General features: G+C 45.9%; 5 protein-coding genes across 5 annotated transcripts; 3 read left to right on the top strand and 2 right to left on the bottom strand.

Moving 5' to 3' along the window:
* Nucleotides 1-64: 64 nt before the first annotated feature.
* BDW43DRAFT_315268 (putative LON domain serine protease) lies at nt 65-2,987 on the bottom strand (the record flags this gene model as incomplete). Its single annotated transcript, XM_032048016.1, has 3 exons — nt 65-152; nt 205-2,443; nt 2,516-2,987. 3 exons carry the CDS (start codon nt 2,985-2,987, stop codon nt 65-67), a joined length of 2,799 nt encoding a protein of 932 aa, XP_031895934.1.
* Nucleotides 2,988-3,424: 437 nt separating this feature from the next.
* BDW43DRAFT_196498 (porphobilinogen deaminase) lies at nt 3,425-4,965 on the top strand. The gene is made up of 2 exons (XM_032039084.1): nt 3,425-3,999; nt 4,064-4,965. The coding sequence occupies exons 1-2, from the start codon at nt 3,708-3,710 to the stop codon at nt 4,798-4,800; spliced, it is 1,029 nt and encodes a 342-aa protein (XP_031895933.1). The 5' UTR covers nt 3,425-3,707; the 3' UTR covers nt 4,801-4,965.
* Nucleotides 4,966-6,463, bottom strand: BDW43DRAFT_196478 (IGBP1/TAP42 family protein). Its single transcript, XM_032039082.1, has 3 exons — nt 6,103-6,463; nt 5,762-6,038; nt 4,966-5,709 (listed from the first exon to the last, which is right to left on the bottom strand). Exons 1-3 carry the CDS (start codon nt 6,312-6,314, stop codon nt 5,131-5,133), a joined length of 1,068 nt encoding a protein of 355 aa, XP_031895932.1. The 5' UTR covers nt 6,315-6,463; the 3' UTR covers nt 4,966-5,130.
* A 1,781-nt stretch (nt 6,464-8,244) lies between these two features.
* Nucleotides 8,245-10,187, top strand: BDW43DRAFT_322393 (uncharacterized protein; the record flags this gene model as incomplete). The annotated part of the gene is made up of 11 exons (XM_032049540.1): nt 8,245-8,294; nt 8,330-8,361; nt 8,453-8,570; nt 8,652-8,702; nt 8,740-8,877; nt 9,000-9,134; nt 9,177-9,295; nt 9,340-9,577; nt 9,608-9,639; nt 9,673-9,780; nt 9,946-10,187. The coding sequence occupies 11 exons, from the start codon at nt 8,245-8,247 to the stop codon at nt 10,185-10,187; spliced, it is 1,263 nt and encodes a 420-aa protein (XP_031895931.1).
* A 1,145-nt stretch (nt 10,188-11,332) lies between these two features.
* Nucleotides 11,333-16,911, top strand: BDW43DRAFT_322391 (putative RNA helicase/RNAse III; the record flags this gene model as incomplete). Its single annotated transcript, XM_032049539.1, has 16 exons — nt 11,333-11,712; nt 11,765-11,961; nt 12,030-12,133; nt 12,185-12,450; nt 12,510-12,617; nt 12,676-13,357; nt 13,412-13,470; nt 13,522-13,591; nt 13,651-13,719; nt 13,769-13,951; nt 14,014-15,081; nt 15,145-15,545; nt 15,597-16,110; nt 16,168-16,353; nt 16,410-16,562; nt 16,615-16,911. Exons 1-16 carry the CDS (start codon nt 11,489-11,491, stop codon nt 16,909-16,911), a joined length of 4,581 nt encoding a protein of 1,526 aa, XP_031895930.1. The 5' UTR covers nt 11,333-11,488.
* Nucleotides 16,912-16,984: the final 73 nt, after the last annotated feature.

The following is a 16,984-nucleotide window of genomic DNA, read 5'->3' as shown; positions in this document are numbered from 1 at the left end:
TAGTGATGCAAAAGGCAAACATAAACATGTTCAATCTGTTTGACAGTGTCAGCGAGTAGAAAACCTAAAGTCGGCTCTCAACAAAGTTCATCTGATGTTGACCAGGCCAGTGTGCATCAGGCCACACTTGTCGAATGGCCTCCCAAATGTTGCTACAAACAGCGTCAGTAAGAAAGTACGTGGAGGGTAGCGGGTAAGCCTTACCTAACATAAATGATCTCAAGGCCGTCGCTAACCTCTTGAGGAACATCCTTCACATCCTTACGATTCTGGATAGGTAAAAGAACGGTCTTCACACCCGCACGGTGCGCTCCGATGAGCTTTTCCTTGATACCTCCAACAGGCATCACTCTTCCTCGAAGAGACACCTCACCAGTCATTGCAAGCTTAGGGGGCACAGCCTTGTTCGAGAAAAGCGAAATTAGCCCAATGGTGTGTGCAAGTCCAGCAGAGGGACCGTCCTTTGGAATCGCTCCGGATGGACAATGAACATGCAAACTCCGACTCTTCATGATATCTTCGCTAGGATCAGGGGTCAATCCAAGCTCGTAAGAATGAGCCTTCACCCATGTTAAGGCCACCTCAACACTCTCTTTCAAGACGTCACCAAGCTTTCCGGTAAGTTGCACACGGCCATTTCCTGGCATGTCGGCAACCTCAATAAATAGGATACTACCCTGCCCTCCGGTAGAGTAAGCAACAAGGCCGGTAACAACTCCTGGACGACCATGCTTTTCAGCGATCTCTTCCTCGAATCGCTCGATGCCGAGTATCTCCTCCAGATCATCCATGGTAACAACAGGATTATATGCATCCGGTCGACCTGCATCTCCAGCATCGGCATACTGCACTGCTTTGTAGCGACAGATAGAACCGAGCTCACGTTCTAGGTTACGAACGCCAGACTCTCGAGTGTATGAAGTAATTGTTTTGTCAATGACCTCATCAGAAAGAATAACCTGGCCCTCAGAGAGCCCGTTGACTTGGATTTGCTTTGGAATAAGGTGTCTCTTTGCAATATGCCGCTTTTCGACGGTAGTGTAACCAGACAAGGAGATCGTCTCCATACGATCAAGTAATGGAGCAGGGATGGTGTCAAGAGAGTTAGCAGTGGCGATGAAAAGAACTTTGCTTAAGTCAATCGGAATATTGATATAGTGATCAGTGAATGTGTGGTTCTGCTCAGGATCTAAAACCTCGAGCATAGCTGCGGAAGGGTCACCCTGAAAATTGGCGCCGCCGACCTTGTCGATTTCATCGAGCAAGAAGACCGGATTCGCGACGCCAACTTTCTTAAGTCCATTGACAATCAGTCCAGGCATTGCAGCCACATAGGTCCGTCGGTGACCCCTAATTTCTGCCTCATCCCTAACACCCCCGAGAGAAATTCTGTGAAATTTGCGGCCGAGGGAAGTAGCAACAGATCTCGCTAGACTGGTCTTACCAGTGCCAGGGGGGCCGGCAAGTAACAGAATTGGAGACTTGTCAATCATACGCTTAGACTTGAGGAGATGCAGCTTAGACTCAACAGCAACACGGTCTGCATCAGACAAACCTGGAAGATCCTTCTCAATATCGCCTTCATCCGCAGTATCAAGATCTTTAGATAGGGCAGCAATCTGCTGTTCGACACCCTGGTTAGTAGACTGCTTCAGTCTGAGGACAGCCAAGTACTCAAGAAGTCGCTTCTTAATCTTTTCAAGACCGTAGTGGTCGTCATCCAACTGTTGTCTGGCCCTTTTCAGCGTGTCAGGGCCAAGCCGGTCTTCGGTGACCTTGGTCCATGGGATTTCTAAGATATTCTCGAGATACGTCCGGCAAACACCGTATTCTGCATTTGCCGGGTTCATCTTCCGAAGACGACGTAGCTCCTTATCGGCGACCTTCCTAGCCTCGGGGCTGAGTTGAGCTTCCTGTAGCTTCTGCTGGAGTTCATCGACCTCGTTTGCTTCCTTGTCATCGCCGTCATTGTTTCTTCCACCTGCAACCCCTGGAGGTGTCAGGCCCGTGAGACCAGCCATAGCCCGTCTTGCAAGAAGTTCACGGTCGCGTGGATCAATCTGGTTAATGTCAAACCCAGATGGAGGGAAGCTGTTGGTGGTAATGGTGGTGACTTTAACACTACTCTTGATACTTTGGACCTGTCTGCTAAGTATCTCGACCACTCTTTGAAGTCTGATTTTATGATCCAGCGAAGCAAGGACTCGAAGCTTTTCCTCGAGTCCAGATTCAGCAACATCTGCCATGAAATCGGCGAGCCTTCCGGCCTGCGTCAAATCTGTTTTAGATATGAACAGCTCGAACTTGCGGGCAATGAGTGGCGACAAGCGCGTTGAAGAAGAAGGCAAAAGTGACGACAGTCGTAATAGAGTCAGCAGCTCTCGCGAGAGTCGTCTCAGCTGCTGAAACAATTCGATGGTTTCCGCATCATTAGTCACATAATCTATCCATTAGAAGAAAAGCATTTCATCAGCCCACAGTGGCGCTACAAGTAAAAAAAGATTGGTAGACAAACCTTTCTCATCATGCAAAATGGCCTCAGCTTCAAAATAAGGCCTTTCCTTCAAAATACGCCTTACTGTGAATCGCTGGATTCCTTGGACCACAAGGGACGCTTCTGAATAGGCGCGGCGTTGAACACCGATTACCTTGCCGACTGTGCCATAACGGAAGAGATCTTCCTTCCTGGCCTGGCCTGCATCGATAGCATCATACTCCTCCTTCTTCTCATCATCCAAGGTTCCATTGTCAATCAACTGTTGGCCATCCTTACTTAAAAAGGGCGAGCTAAGGGGAACACAGCCAAAGGTGATGACATTTCCCTCCCGCTTGGCCGCCGATGTTCGATCAACAATCGACGAGAGGAGATTGGAAAGGTCGGGTCGGTTAGCAACTGGGATCCGTAGGGTGACTCCAGGGAGCAAAACGGAGCCTTTGGGAAGCGGTACGAGAGCAAGCTTGGTTGTCCTTCCGGTGTTCGAGCCCATCTTGATCTATCAGGTCGGGAAGACCCTGTAGACGTCTAGAAAGGCGAAAGAAAAAGAACAAAAAATAAGGCAGAATTCACGTGGGTGATACAGAAAATTGAGGGGATAAGGATGGGAGATGAAAGTAGCGGTATTCCAGGGAAACACACGAACGTTGTCGGTTATAAGGTAGTGGAGGCGACGGTTCCAGAACACCATCGATGAAGTCCGTGACTCTGGGGAGATGATCGCCAGCGATAAGCCGTCTTCCGATGCCGAGGTTCGCGTGGCTACGTCAGTCCGTCACAAATCTGGGGATAATGCACCTTTGCCTGGGTTTCGGCTTCAAGGTATGAGAACGGTCCCCGACCGGTACACAAGTTTAATAATTAAATGATGGCGTCTGCAATGGCTCCGTAAGGGGGATATCGTGAAGCTTGTGTTGTTGTTGTTGCTCTTCTTCTAATCTTCTTATCTTGTTTTCCGACGATCTCGTGATTTCCGCACGTGTATTGGGATTACCTAACGCAGATTACAATACCGCTCCAGTCCTTCCATTTCTGGAACCAACCTTAGTTTTTCTTTTCGGCGTCTCCAGCCTGCCATTAAGATAATAACCGCTCTGCACATTGTATATTCCTCTGTCGATATACGGACCGTTTATCGGGGACATAAATCTACCAGCTGTATCGCTGATCACACTAAAAGAACTTCTTACGATACTTCCCCTCAACCGTCGGAATGGCCTCTACTTTAAACCCCACCTCTGGCGCCACCAACCCCTCACCCCAGAAGACATTCACGGTTGGGACGCGCAAATCTAAACTTGCCCTTTCGCAAACAGAACTGGTCGTCGCCGCGCTTAAAGAGGTATATCCTGACTATGAATTCAAAATACACTCGCAGGAAACTGCCGGAGATTTGAACACGACTATTGCTTTCCGAGAGTTCACGACGAAGAACCTATGGACGGAGGAATTGGAGGAACATTTAATGGCTGGGCGAGTGGATTTCATTGTCCATTCACTGAAAGGTTCGTGACTTGTCTATGCTCCCAACAATGGGGAACGAATTCTAATAGAGTTGCCTGTCTTCAGATGTGCCAACTGTCCTACCTCCCACATGTGCGTTGGGCCCTATGATGAAGCGTGAAGATTCCAGGGATGTTCTAGTTGTTAAAAAAGGGCTACCAAGCATGTCTTTTGCCGATATGCCTGCGGGATCTGTTGTTGGAACCTCCTCCATTCGCCGTACTGCTCAACTAGCTCTAAAATACCCCCACTTGAATGTCATGGATGTTCGTGGGAATATTGGTACTCGACTTGCCAAACTGGATGCAGAGGACTCGCCTTACACTTGCATTATCTTGGCAGCTGCTGGTTTACTGAGATTGGGCCTTGATGACCGCATCTCACAGTATCTGGACTCTAAGAACGGCGGGATGCTTTATGCAGTTGGTCAGGGTGCGTTGGGCATCGAAATCCGAAAGGATGATCGGGTGATACGTGATATGCTGAACAATATCGGTCATAATGAAACAACCTTTGCCAGCCTTGCTGAGCGGAGCCTGCTACGGACCCTTGAAGGTGGCTGCAGTGCGCCACTTGGGGTTGAAACTGAATGGATTCAATCCTCTGATGGATCAAAGAAGCTTCGAATGAGATCTATAGTTGTCAGTGTGGACGGTAAGGAAAGCGCTGAGGTTGAAATCGATGGATCCGTCGAGTCCGCTCAAGCTGCTGAAGACTTTGGTGTGGCTGTCGCCAAAGAATTGGTATCCAAGGGAGCTGGAAAAATCCTCGAGGATATCCAGCGGAACAAGCAGGCCGCTTAAGTGATGATAGTATAGATAGATGTCCTGTGCTGAGGGGCTGGTCTTCTCCATGGTTCAGAAATTGTACCTAGACAGACAACTGTACATAACAGAGAAAATATCGGCTTCATATGCTCCATATCATACTTGCTATTGAAAGAAACCTCGCATGGAAGCTTGTTCCCGGTCAGATTATGTACAGTCTGCAATCGGCATTATCGAGTCTTGAGGCAAAATTAGCAAACAGCGCAAAAGTAATCTGGTATGAATAAGGCAGAGATGGGATGAACTACGCTCCAGAAGCATGATACATGGATGCATTAGAGGTGTCCTAGCAGTTTTATCTTAATATTAGCCTCTATTCAAGGTATTGCCAGAACCTCTCGGGTTCGCTTCCTTATATTCATCCCAAGCTCTTGCTTTCATAGTTTCTTCGTCAGCCCTGTCCATATCATCCTCATCTACTTCCTCTTTCATGCCGGATTTCTCCCCGCCTTGGACAACGCCGCCTCTTCTCTTCTCTTCTTCCAGGTATTCATCAATGGTCATAGTGGGTAAATTATGGCCAGGTCGGAAAACACCTTGCTGGAGCTGTGTCCGCCGATCCAGGAGCGTGAATGGTTGCATTGGTTTCCCATCCTTACTCAATATCGGTCCGAACCTGCCTCCCTGCAGAAGTTGGGAAACAGGAGGGTCTAGTCGTTCAGAGTATTCCGACTGTTGGGCGTCCTTCCGTCGTCTGGCGTCTTCTGGTAAGATCTGACCGGGGGCTGGTGCCGCGTTGCGAATGGCCGAAAGCATCGACAGCTCCTGCGAAAGAAGGTCCAAGGACTGAAATGTCTGGTGAGTATACAACTTGATCTCTGCAATATAGAGTTGTCGAACATCTTCATCATCGGTTTGGAGCCGGCTTCGATTCTCGGAGAGGTACTTCAGATACGTAAGTAAGGTTACTAACCCCTCGGAGTAAAGTCTATCCAACCTGAAGCCTTTGTTTAAGCTCCTTTTCCTCCCTGAATCTATTTATCTTCACCTCTCTCCGGGCCGCCGCATCGTTGGCAGACGTCAGCGAAAAGGACGTGGGGTTCGCAGTATATCGTTCGTAGAGCTTCTTATCCTTATCATTGAGTAATTCATAATCGTCTAAGCGCGTGAGATAGTTTTCATATTGCTCGAGTGCACGTCGAAGGGTAGGCATGCGGTCGGAGTTATATGATCTTTGGAGGAGCTCCGCAAGATGGTATGACACTGTGAGATACCTAATGGGAGCGGAAAGTATTAGTCCAGCTCGAGACACAGAAGGGACAAAGGTACTAAGATTACTGTAAATCTCCAGTTGCGATATCTTCCAGCGGTTCGTTCGAACTGAATAACGATAGCACCGCAACGAGCCGCGCGCATTCCTCGAATTTAGCTATTGTTGCACTGACTTCACTACGATATAGGTCAGAGTTAGAGTCGGGGCGAATCTCCAAAGCTGACTTCTCAGCTATTGCGGCAGCGAAAAGAGAGCGAAGATTCTGTGGTTGTTCCATTGTAGTTGTTCAAAAGAAAGGATGGTTGGAATGATCAAAGCTGCACGGCACTGTACAGAGCTCCGCGGAGAGGGGTAAAATTACAATAATTTATTGAAATTTATTAAAAAATAAAAAATAAATACCAAATAAATGGGTCCGCTCCGCGGCATCGGAATTTATTTGTCTCTAGCCCCACTATAAACATTATACTTGATATTTTAGTGACTGCTCGTGCATATATAAAAGACATAAAGTCGACTGTTAGTGTAAATCCCGTTAATTTGTGTCAGTCTGCTCAATGATTACAAGCTACCTGCAGATTGTAAGGATCCCCCAGTGATTGGTGCGCAGCGAATGTACTGGCAGTGAATTACTCTTCAGATACTACTGCCTGCCTCACTGCAGGGGATTCTATCTCGTCGGCCCTTATTTCCGAGGGGCAAAAGAGCCCATCAAGAAACAATGCGAGATTATCCAGAGGGAACCGGGTCCGAACAACGGAGTTACGCTTCATACTGCTACACGACATATTGCTCTATCTTACACATCGCAGGCTACGTTTTCTTCGATTAGATTACTTTTCCCGAACGGGGCGAACATTCTAGCGCAGCCGTGTAGGGATGGTGATACAGCTTCCTACGTCTATGGTAGGGTGCAGATACTGCCAGGCCTTCATAGTCAGCACTAAACGGTATTATCATGACATATTCTAGTACACCTTTTACATTCTTTCGCTCATTCATTAATAAATACATACTAGATTTACCGGTTCACCCTATGAATGTAGCACAGTTCTGTTCAAGGCGGAATAGATTCATTTCCCACTAACTCACATTCAGCCATCAACTTTGGAGTAGCAGGTCTCACAGGCCGATACAGTATCAGCTTGCAAGTACTAGTGCGGTAAAGCATAGCTCCACATAAGCCTTGTTGCGAACACTGCAGAACCTCATTAGCCTGAAGTTACGTAAGGCTAGCAACTACTAGAACAAAGATACAAGGCAACATTAGGCAGGTAGCGATACGTTGATTGATGCTTGGTACAATCTCCGTGTAGCCCATAATAGCATATCGTCCACGCTCAAGGCCAGCTGCGTGAGCCCAATGAAAACAGCTAGAATGCAAGTAGATGGGGACTCGGCTCTGTAGCTTGTCTGTACGTGAAAGCCTGTGGCTACCGAATTCTAGCACTTTCCACGGGTGCTTCAAGCGAAAGATGAGTATGGAAGGATTAGGCGTTGACAACTTTGTGGATTACAAATCATCTCCAGGCCTGATCGACGAAGTGAGGACTGTCCCCGATGGAGGGCCTCATGCAATTGTGGTCGTTGTCTCAGTAAAGAACCCATTTAACCAGGCGATACAGGTGATGACATCTGTTGAGATTTCAGGGGAAAGATGGGCAGAATGATACTGTATCAGCTACACGTACGTAGCCTACTGAGGACCGGATGCCATTCCGATAGATACTCAATTCTATGGACGACTGTATCAACTATCTTGAACGCTTCTTCTTCTACTTAACTACCAATTGGTAAAGCCTTCAGGGGCTGAGGAGTTGGTGATCTGGCTAAGCTACTAAGTAATCACGTGTCTCCTATAGATTCATATCAACATCCATATAGATCTCGGGTGATAGAAAACTGATTTCACAATGGGCATAGTATGTACGGCGTGGGGAACGGTTATTGTTGTAGGCATCCCACAAGGATCGATTCAAATGGGCATACTCTCCATAGTGAGTCGAAAATTACCGTGAAAGGACCATACACTGGCAACAAATATGATACGGAAGAGGCACTATAGATTTTTTGCCCCAGTTGGATTCGTAGTACCTTACAAAGTATCAGACTTTGAAGAGCTGCCAAGAGGGTATGGGCTGATGGAAAAAGGTATGTGCTGGCCTAGCCTGATGTCGTTGATTTAACCTGGCGCACTGTAAGAAGAAATGCAAGGACGCGTAGTGTTCCAGATCGGGGGAAGTGGAAAGAAAGCTGGGTTCTTTGCGACATACTCGGCCCATTCCGTCCCAGTCACTATAATCTTGGAGTAATATTAGCTTATCGTATGGAGGAGTTGGGGGTTACAGACTAGTTCGTGGTACCTGGTAAGGGAAAACCTGTCGTTCAAATAGTCTTATTCTAATGACCACTTAGGGGACTTCAACGTATCCCTCTTGGACCAGTTGCGGGAGAATAAGTCTCTTCGCATGATCGGATATTGTGACAAACTCAATGCTGGATATGCTGCTAATTGGTACGCACGCCAGGCAGAGTAGCTGTCGTAGCTGTAACTTTTATGGTTGGGTCTTTCTATATTCAATGCTATCGCGGGCGCATATCCAAAAGGTCTCAGAGCAATAGTCATATCAGGGTGCCTACCCCAAGATACATTTGGTCAGGACAGGTTGATTCATCATATGTACATTAGGTACCAAGGGCAGATATCAAGCCCTACGAGTTTTTGCTGAAGTCACCACTTTATCCACACGCATTACCGCCCAAAGCAATCCTGTTAAGAGCTTCGATTATTCAATTGCCCGATCCTTACATGATTCCCTTCCTTTTTATATCGAAATCCTGTCTAACCTTGCTCAGATACCGGTAGCTTGCGAGACTCCTACCCCAATCTCAGTATATGAACCTTGCAAGCACAACCATCTCACGTCTTAGCCGCAGTTGTTGCCATCATGTATGCTTGAAGGTCAACTGCGAAGCCTATAAAGCTTGTGGGCGCCCGTGCTTGTCATGGTATCTCTCCTGATATACTAATGGCTTTGATTGATAAACTTGGATGCGCCGTATTCGTTCAGCCAGATGGAAAGTCCACTGTTCCTGAGTCGCATCCATAATTTAGAGGAACATTCTGACCTTCTGCTAGCGAACCAAAATGCAAAGAGGCTGTTATGGGCTCTGGCCTATGGGTAACTGTAGGATGCCATTGGACCGATCATCATACACTTGGCAGTTGCCTTGACATTTGTTGCCTTGATATTTGTCGTGGGTCTCACCGTATCTTAGGCTTCAAAGTTATTGCATTACAGCACCAGATGGTAATGTAATTGAAGGGATTTGCCTTGGACAGATATCGGATGCTCTGATCAAATCCGATATTCCTCAAAAACCCACCACACTGACTTCATTACAGGCAATCCCCAGTGTCGCAAAGATGGACGAGAGCGTTATCAATAACCCAGCTCTATCAGTATATACTGTCCTTCAGGGTATCCAAGTTATTCTCAGCCCCAATGATACACTCATTGCTAAGACAGGGGATAGCTAGTTTAATGCACAGGCAATAAAACTGCCCAGTGGAACCAAATTCCATATGCAAATGATATACCGTTCAATGGGGTGGAGCTTACCATCAACTTAAGGCTATCAATTAGGGAGGCTAGATGGAAGAGTTATAACTATGATTGGGGATGGTAGCCAAACGACGGCACAGGTGCTGAGCATCATGATTCGAACTAGGGTAAAACTCGGTTATCTTTATATTCAACAATTTAGGGTACGCAATTGAGGTATGTTAACTATGTCTGTATTCTTCCCCTCCAGCCGGGGGGAGGGAGGGAGGAGGAATCTTCCATTAGCCTACAGTACAGACTGTCATACTCGGTGGTCCTTACAACTACTGCAATAATTGGAAGCATCGTTTGTTACGAGTCTTTGTAATATGTTTCATGCCTCTTACCTCGATAATCCACACGCTCATGAAATACCTGAAAACAACATGGACCCACTTTTGTTCTCGATGCAGGTCAAGGCCAAGGCTGAGCTACTCATGGCACTTGATCGGATTGAACGAGAGCCTAGCAAAATGACTGTCCTGGACTGCTGCATCCACCCAACAATATCAGCCTTTCGCTCCGCCGCTTTGGCTCCGCCATAGGTAGTGCAAGGATTAATCAGGACTGTTAAGGAAGGGGCTAAGTCACGGGAACAATGAAGGTTATGAATTAGAACCAAAGGGAACTGCATATATCTTCAAGCGTTTAAAATGCCTAAGGTTATTACCAAATAGAGCCACACTTCGAGATTATGTTTTACGTCTCCCAGCGCAACTGCTTGATGTAGGGGTTCTTTCTATCGCTAAAACATGCTTGCCGGAGGTTTTAGGAGAATAATATAAGACTAGGCCAGACAATTTGAGAATTGTTGTCCGCACAAAGAGGGAGAGGATGAGGAACGTAGGGTCCTACCAAGGCCGGCTCTCTATAGCTTGACATAAATTAGGCAGCTAAACTTGACTCTCTAAGACTATGTTGTCGATGGGATCAGGCAGGACACGATAACAATGACGACCCTGACCGATTATATTCTACCCTTGTTATGGGCGATAGATCAGGAGAGGAAAGGTAAGAAAGACTTGGGTCGGGCAATATAGGCACGCTATTTATCAAAGAAGGGTATTACTGGGAAGCTTCTATGATCTATATTTTTTCCCAACGCTGTCAGTCTTGGTGGCACTAGTGATGGTGCCATTGCTTGTCTAATAGCAACCTTTGAGAATGTACCGAGGAAAGATAAATATCGTTTCGAGAGTGAAGAAGTATTGGTGTTTCAAGTAATTTATGGACCATAGCCTAGGCCAAGCACGAGAATAACGAATGAAATATTAACATTAAGGACAAAGGCTTTTCGTCTAATTCTATAGAATCAATATCTTCAATATACTATTTTCGAATGAAGATTTCTAATTAATCTTACTATTTTCTTAACATATTATATGCTAAGTTGGCCACATATATATAGACATTATATATCGTTTCCGCCTTCAGTAGCTAGCTCAAGACTTGACAAAATACATCTCTAAAGGCTGTAGGTCTACAATATTGAAATAATTTTTGTTATATATAGCTCATAAGTTCAATACAATTATCAAAGAAGCTTGGGTCAATTTAGGTACTGTTGCTTGATAGGACTCAATAAGGTGAATGAAACATGTGGGAAAACAAATGTTTTGACTATAAATTTTGTTCGATAGTGTAACCTCGTAGCTAACAAGCTACTACTACTTCTTTGAGTCCATAATGTGTGACCTTTCACATTCACTTTTTTTACAAAGAGAATCCCTTTTACAGCTCACTTCACCCTTCCTTTCAACTACTAGGGACCAGCCCTGACCAGATTACCAAACATGAACGCATCTTGACCTTTCTTAAATCACATAGCTGATAAAACAAGCTCAAAATGCCACTTTCAAAAGCAAGATATTCAGAGAGATGTGCCATTCACCAAGTTCCCAATATTTCCTCATCTACGGTGCTCTCCGATGAAATAACAATGTCTACCACTGAACATATTGATGGATATGATAGCTCTTCAGACGGGTCTGATGGAAATAATGAGCAAATATCCGCCCAGTCGCTCCTCTCGCAGAAGCGGAGAATTCAGAATGACAAGTTCGAGGCTTTGTACGATCCATATTCCAGGCTTCTTTGCCATCGATAGCTAACCTGGGCTTAGGCTTTCTGAACGGGCTGACACAAGCCCTAGCAATAATACTAGACCTACACCTGCCGACTTGCCTGATGCCCGGCTTTCTACGGCAAGCCTGGTAGCGAAACAAGATGCTGGGGCTGGGATGCTTGACCCGAGGGAATACCAGGCAGAACTCTTTGAAAGGGCAAAGTCACAGAATACCATTGCTGTTCTCGATACAGGTATGTTCATACAGGCTCACTCTTTAAACATTAACACTTTCAGCCCTCATGCTCTAACTGTCTAGTAGGCTCTGGTAAAACTTTAATCGCAGTGCTTCTGCTAAAGCACATTATTCAAAATGAGCTAATCGATCGTGCGAATGGCAGACTGCCTCGTATTTCCTTCTTTCTTGTGCGTATACTATGGATTGTTTACTACTTTGGTGCACTAATGTAAAACCAGGTGAATAGCGTAACGCTCGCGTTTCAACAAACGGCCGTCTTGCGGAACAATCTTGATCAGAAGGTTGCACATTTTTTCGGTGCAATGGGTACCGATCTTTGGAGCAAACAGACCTGGGACAAGTACTTTGAGAATAATATGGTGGTAGTTTGTACTGCAGAGATCTTGAATCAGTGTCTCCTCAACTCCTACGTAAGAATAGATCAAATTAACCTACTCATTTTCGATGAAGCCCATCACACGAAGAAGGACCATCCTTATGCACGGTACGTATATCTCAAAGAGACGAAATACTGGACTAATGTACTCTCAATGATTTATATAGGATTATAAGAGAATCCTACCTCAAGGCAGACCCGACAGAGCGTCCAAGAATCTTTGGAATGACAGCGTCCCCCATAGACACCAAAGGTGATATTGTAGAATCAGCTACGTACGTCATATTACATATATACAATGATATATCATTGTTCTAATTTTATATACTACAGGAACCTGGAGACTCTCTTAGACAGCAAGATTGCCACGACATCGAAGCTCACTTTGTTAAGGCAAGTTGTTAGACGTCCGATCGAGCAAGTATGGGAATATGACAAGCTCGATCTACCATTTGCGACCAAGCTATATCAGATCATGCAAAACCGCTTTGGCGACATTAGCTCATTGCAGCCTGTGTTCAGATTTACTCTGCAGGCTAGTTCCGAGCTCGGTCCATGGTGCGCGGATCGGGCATGGGTGCACGCTCTAGCAGACGATGTGTTACCCAAACTCCAAGGCAACGTGGGAAAGCTCACTCACTCTGGCACCTCATCGCAGGTTTCTGAGAGCGCTCACAAGGAGATATCGAGGATCCAGGAAGCCAGCGATATTGTCAAGGATCATTCGTTCAATAGCCCCAATGCTCCAGGTGAACTAAGCCCTAAAGTGCAGGTTCTTCGAAAAGAGCTCACGAAACATTTTGAGCATCCAAAAGAGACAAAGTGCATCATTTTTACACAAAAGCGCTACACTGCGAAGATGTTGTTCGACCTCTTCAACACTTTGGAAATACCTTACCTGCGACCTGGCATTCTTATTGGTGTCCGATCCGGCGGCATTGTCGGAATGAACGTGTCGTTCCGCCAACAGTTTCTCGCTTTGGTGAAATTCAGAAGTGGTGAGATTAATTGCTTGGTAAGAAACAAAACTTGATCTCTGCACCAGTCTCTTGTCCTAACGAGCAGAAAGTTTGCTACTTCCGTAGCTGAAGAAGGGCTCGATATCCCTGACTGTAACCTTGTCGTTAGGTATATCGCTGCATTATAGATCTTAGTCGAGCTTACATGCTAACAAAATAGATTTGATTTATACCAAACTCTTATACAGTATGTGCAAAGTCGTGGCCGCGCTAGACATTCAAGTTCAGTGGTAAGACATGGTCCAGCTACCTCTGAGCACCAAGGCAACTCTGACTTATTTGCATGCAGTATGCAACCATGGTTGAAAGGTACAATGCTGATCATGAGGCACGACTAATGGATGTGAGGGAGGCTGAGGTAAGTGTGTACCTTTGATCTAGAGCTACTAGTTTTAACGCAACAGCAGAAAATTATGCAAAGCTTTTGTGAAACACTTCCTGAAGACCGAATAATCCGTGGAATTGATAGTGATTTGAACTCAATCCTCCAGAATGAAGATGAGAAGCGGACATTTACAATCCGGGCCACAGGCGCAAAACTGACGTACCATTCTGCCCTTGCTATTCTTGCACGCTACGCTAGTTCCTTGGTGAGCATTATAGTCCCATACTGTTTCTGTCAAGTTCTTAATAAGATACATGCGTTCTATAGCAATACGAAAAGGAAACATCGGCCCAGGTGGCATATGTGGTGCTACCACAGAACAATAATTTCGTCTGTGAAGTTATTCTACCAGAAAAGTCTCCTGTCAGAGGGCTTACCGGCAGCCCAGCACCTAAGAAATCCACTTCTAAGAAGTCCGCGGCCTTTGATGCTTGTGTCTTGCTCCGAAAACACAAATTGCTTGATGATCATTTCAACTCGGTCTATCATCGACGCCTGCCTGCCATGAGGAATGCGAGACTTGCCATCACTTCATCGCGGACAAATTTATATGGCATGCTATTGAAGCCTTCATTTTGGGGAAAGCAGCAAGGTACGCTTCCAGGCACGATATATGCAACCACTATATCATTCATACCCTCGGAGCCACTCACTCGCCAACGTGGAAGTATGATTCTGTTCACTCGCGAGAGATTACCGAATTTCCCATCATTCACTATCTTCCTGGATGAGGATATAGAGACTACGGTCGCTACCGAATCTCTGGAGGGAGCCTTGCAGTTATCCAGTCAAGAATTGGATTATTTGACAACGTTTACCCTTCGTGTCTTCCATGATGTGTTTCATAAGACTTATGATAGGGAACCTGAAAATTTGCCATACTGGATTGCGCCAGCTAGGACTAAAAAGCCCAAGAAAGCCAATAATCTAGAAAGTCTGACGGACTGGGAACTGCTTCTTTTTGTGTACGACAATGAGGAAGTGCCTTTCCCTCAGGAGAAATCATCGAAGGCTATGATCAATCGCTTTGTATTTGATAGATGGGATGGGAGGTACCGATACTTCACTTTAGCCGTTGACGATACTTTGCGCCCTTCAAGCCCGCCACCATCCTCTGTGCCACGCCGTAGGTATATGGAAAACATCATGAACTATATATTAAGCGGTTCCAAGAATGCACGGACTGCCTTCCTCATGAAATGCAACTGGGCCCAGCCAGTCTTCCAAGCCGAGTTGGTTCGACTTCGGAGAAACCTTCTGGACAAAATGACAGAAGCCGAAAAAGACGTTGAAACCAGATGTTTTATCTGTATAGAGCCACTCAGGATTTCCGCTGTTAGTTAAAAACTTTGCAAAATTGAGTACCACACACGGCTTAGATGCTGACTGGCCTTTTAGATCCCTCCGGAGATCGCTGCTTCTTGCCTTGCTTTTCCGGCCATAATAAGCAGGATCGATGCATATCTAATTGCGCTAGAGGGCTGCGAAGAACTGGAATTAATCGTTAAGCCCAACTATGCGCTGGAGGCTTTCACGAAAGATTCTGATAACACAGAGGAGCATCGGTTGCAACAGATCCATGTTCAAAGAGGGATGGGGAAGAACTATGAGCGTCTTGAATTCTTGGGAGATTGTTTCCTCAAAATGGCAACGTCCATTTCCCTCTTCGTGCAGAACCCAGATGATGACGAGTTCGATTTTCATGTTAATCGAATGTGTCTCATATGCAACAAGAATCTCCTCAATTCAGCCTTGAGGAAGGGGCTTTATCAGTATATCCGCAGTCGAGGCTTCTCAAGGTATGAAAGAGCTTGTACTTGCCGAACCATTAACTGACATTAGAATATTAGGCACACGTGGTACCCTGATGGCTTGACCTTGTTGCATGGTAGGGATCACAGTAAGAAGGTCTCCGCGGAGAGCAAACATGCACTTAGAGAGAAAACAGTCGCAGACGTTTGTGAAGCTTTGATTGGAGCCTCATTGCTCTCAGGTGGGCCTGACCACCGATTCGATATGGCTGTCAAAGCGGTCAGTGCTGTTGTCGACAGCACCAATCATAAGGCCTCATGCTGGAAAGCATATATTGCGTCTTACGTGCTGCCTAAGTACCAGACCCAAACTCCAGATGGGTATGAATTGGATCTTTGCCGCAAAGTCGAGGAGAGTTTGGGATATCGATTCAAATATCCTCGTCTCTTGCATTCGGCTTTTATTCATCCATCATATCCTTCGGCATGGGCCAAAGTGCCATGCTACCAAAGGCTCGAATTCCTAGGGGACTCTCTGCTAGATATGGTTTGCGTAGAGTACTTATTCTATCGATTCCCAGACAAAGATCCACAATGGCTGACAGAGCACAAAGTAAGTACATATCTAGCCATTTTATGGCTACCAGGCATCTCATAATGAGGTCTATAGATGGCGATGGTGTCGAACAAGTTCCTCGGGGCTTTGGCTGTTAAGCTAGGGCTCCATACACATCTCAGGCATTTCAGTAACCCGCTGCAATCGCGAATCACACATTATGCCGAGGAGATCCAAGCTGCAGAAAACGAAAGCGATGGCGCAGTTGATTATTGGATGGCTACCAAGGACCCGCCCAAGGTAAGAAACTATGTATGCACAGTTTGGTGTAAAGTTCAACTAACTTCGATCATCAGTGCTTGCCGGACTTGGTTGAAGCTTATCTAGGTGCTGTCTTTGTCGACTCGAGCCTCACTTTTGAGGTGGTGGAAGACTTTTTTCAGCGCCATGTGAAAACATATTTCCACGATATGACAATATATGACACCTTTGCTAACAAACACCCGACCGTGAGACCATCTTTACAACTGTTACTGTTCGTTTATGGCTGATCAACTCTAGACCTTTTTGCAGAATAGACTGCTCAACGAGTACGGTTGCACGAATTATTGCCTTAAAGCCGGGGAGATACCCCCTGTAGATGGGGATACCGGCAGTGTCCTGGCAGCTGTCATCGTACATGACGTTGTTATTGCAGAGGCAACAGCATCTTGCGGCCGTTACGCTAAGGTTAAATCAAGTGAGAAAGCATTGAATATCTTGGAGAATATAACGTCGTCTGAATTTCGCGAGCAATATCACTGCGACTGCAGAAGGGCAAGCGATTCGCAACCTGGGGATATCGGAACAGCGATTTGATTGAGAGGCGAGTAGAGTTCAAGAAGGTGAGTACGACGGATAGTTGTTCCCATGGGTATGGGTACTCGGTATC

The sequence above is a fragment of the Aspergillus alliaceus genome, assembly GCF_009176365.1.
Source record: "Aspergillus alliaceus strain CBS 536.65 unplaced genomic scaffold BDW43scaffold_56, whole genome shotgun sequence".
NCBI classification, from domain to species: domain Eukaryota; kingdom Fungi; phylum Ascomycota; class Eurotiomycetes; order Eurotiales; family Aspergillaceae; genus Aspergillus; species Aspergillus alliaceus.
Note: the sequence above shows the minus strand (reverse complement) of the source record. Positions and strands in the feature narration are given on the sequence as shown.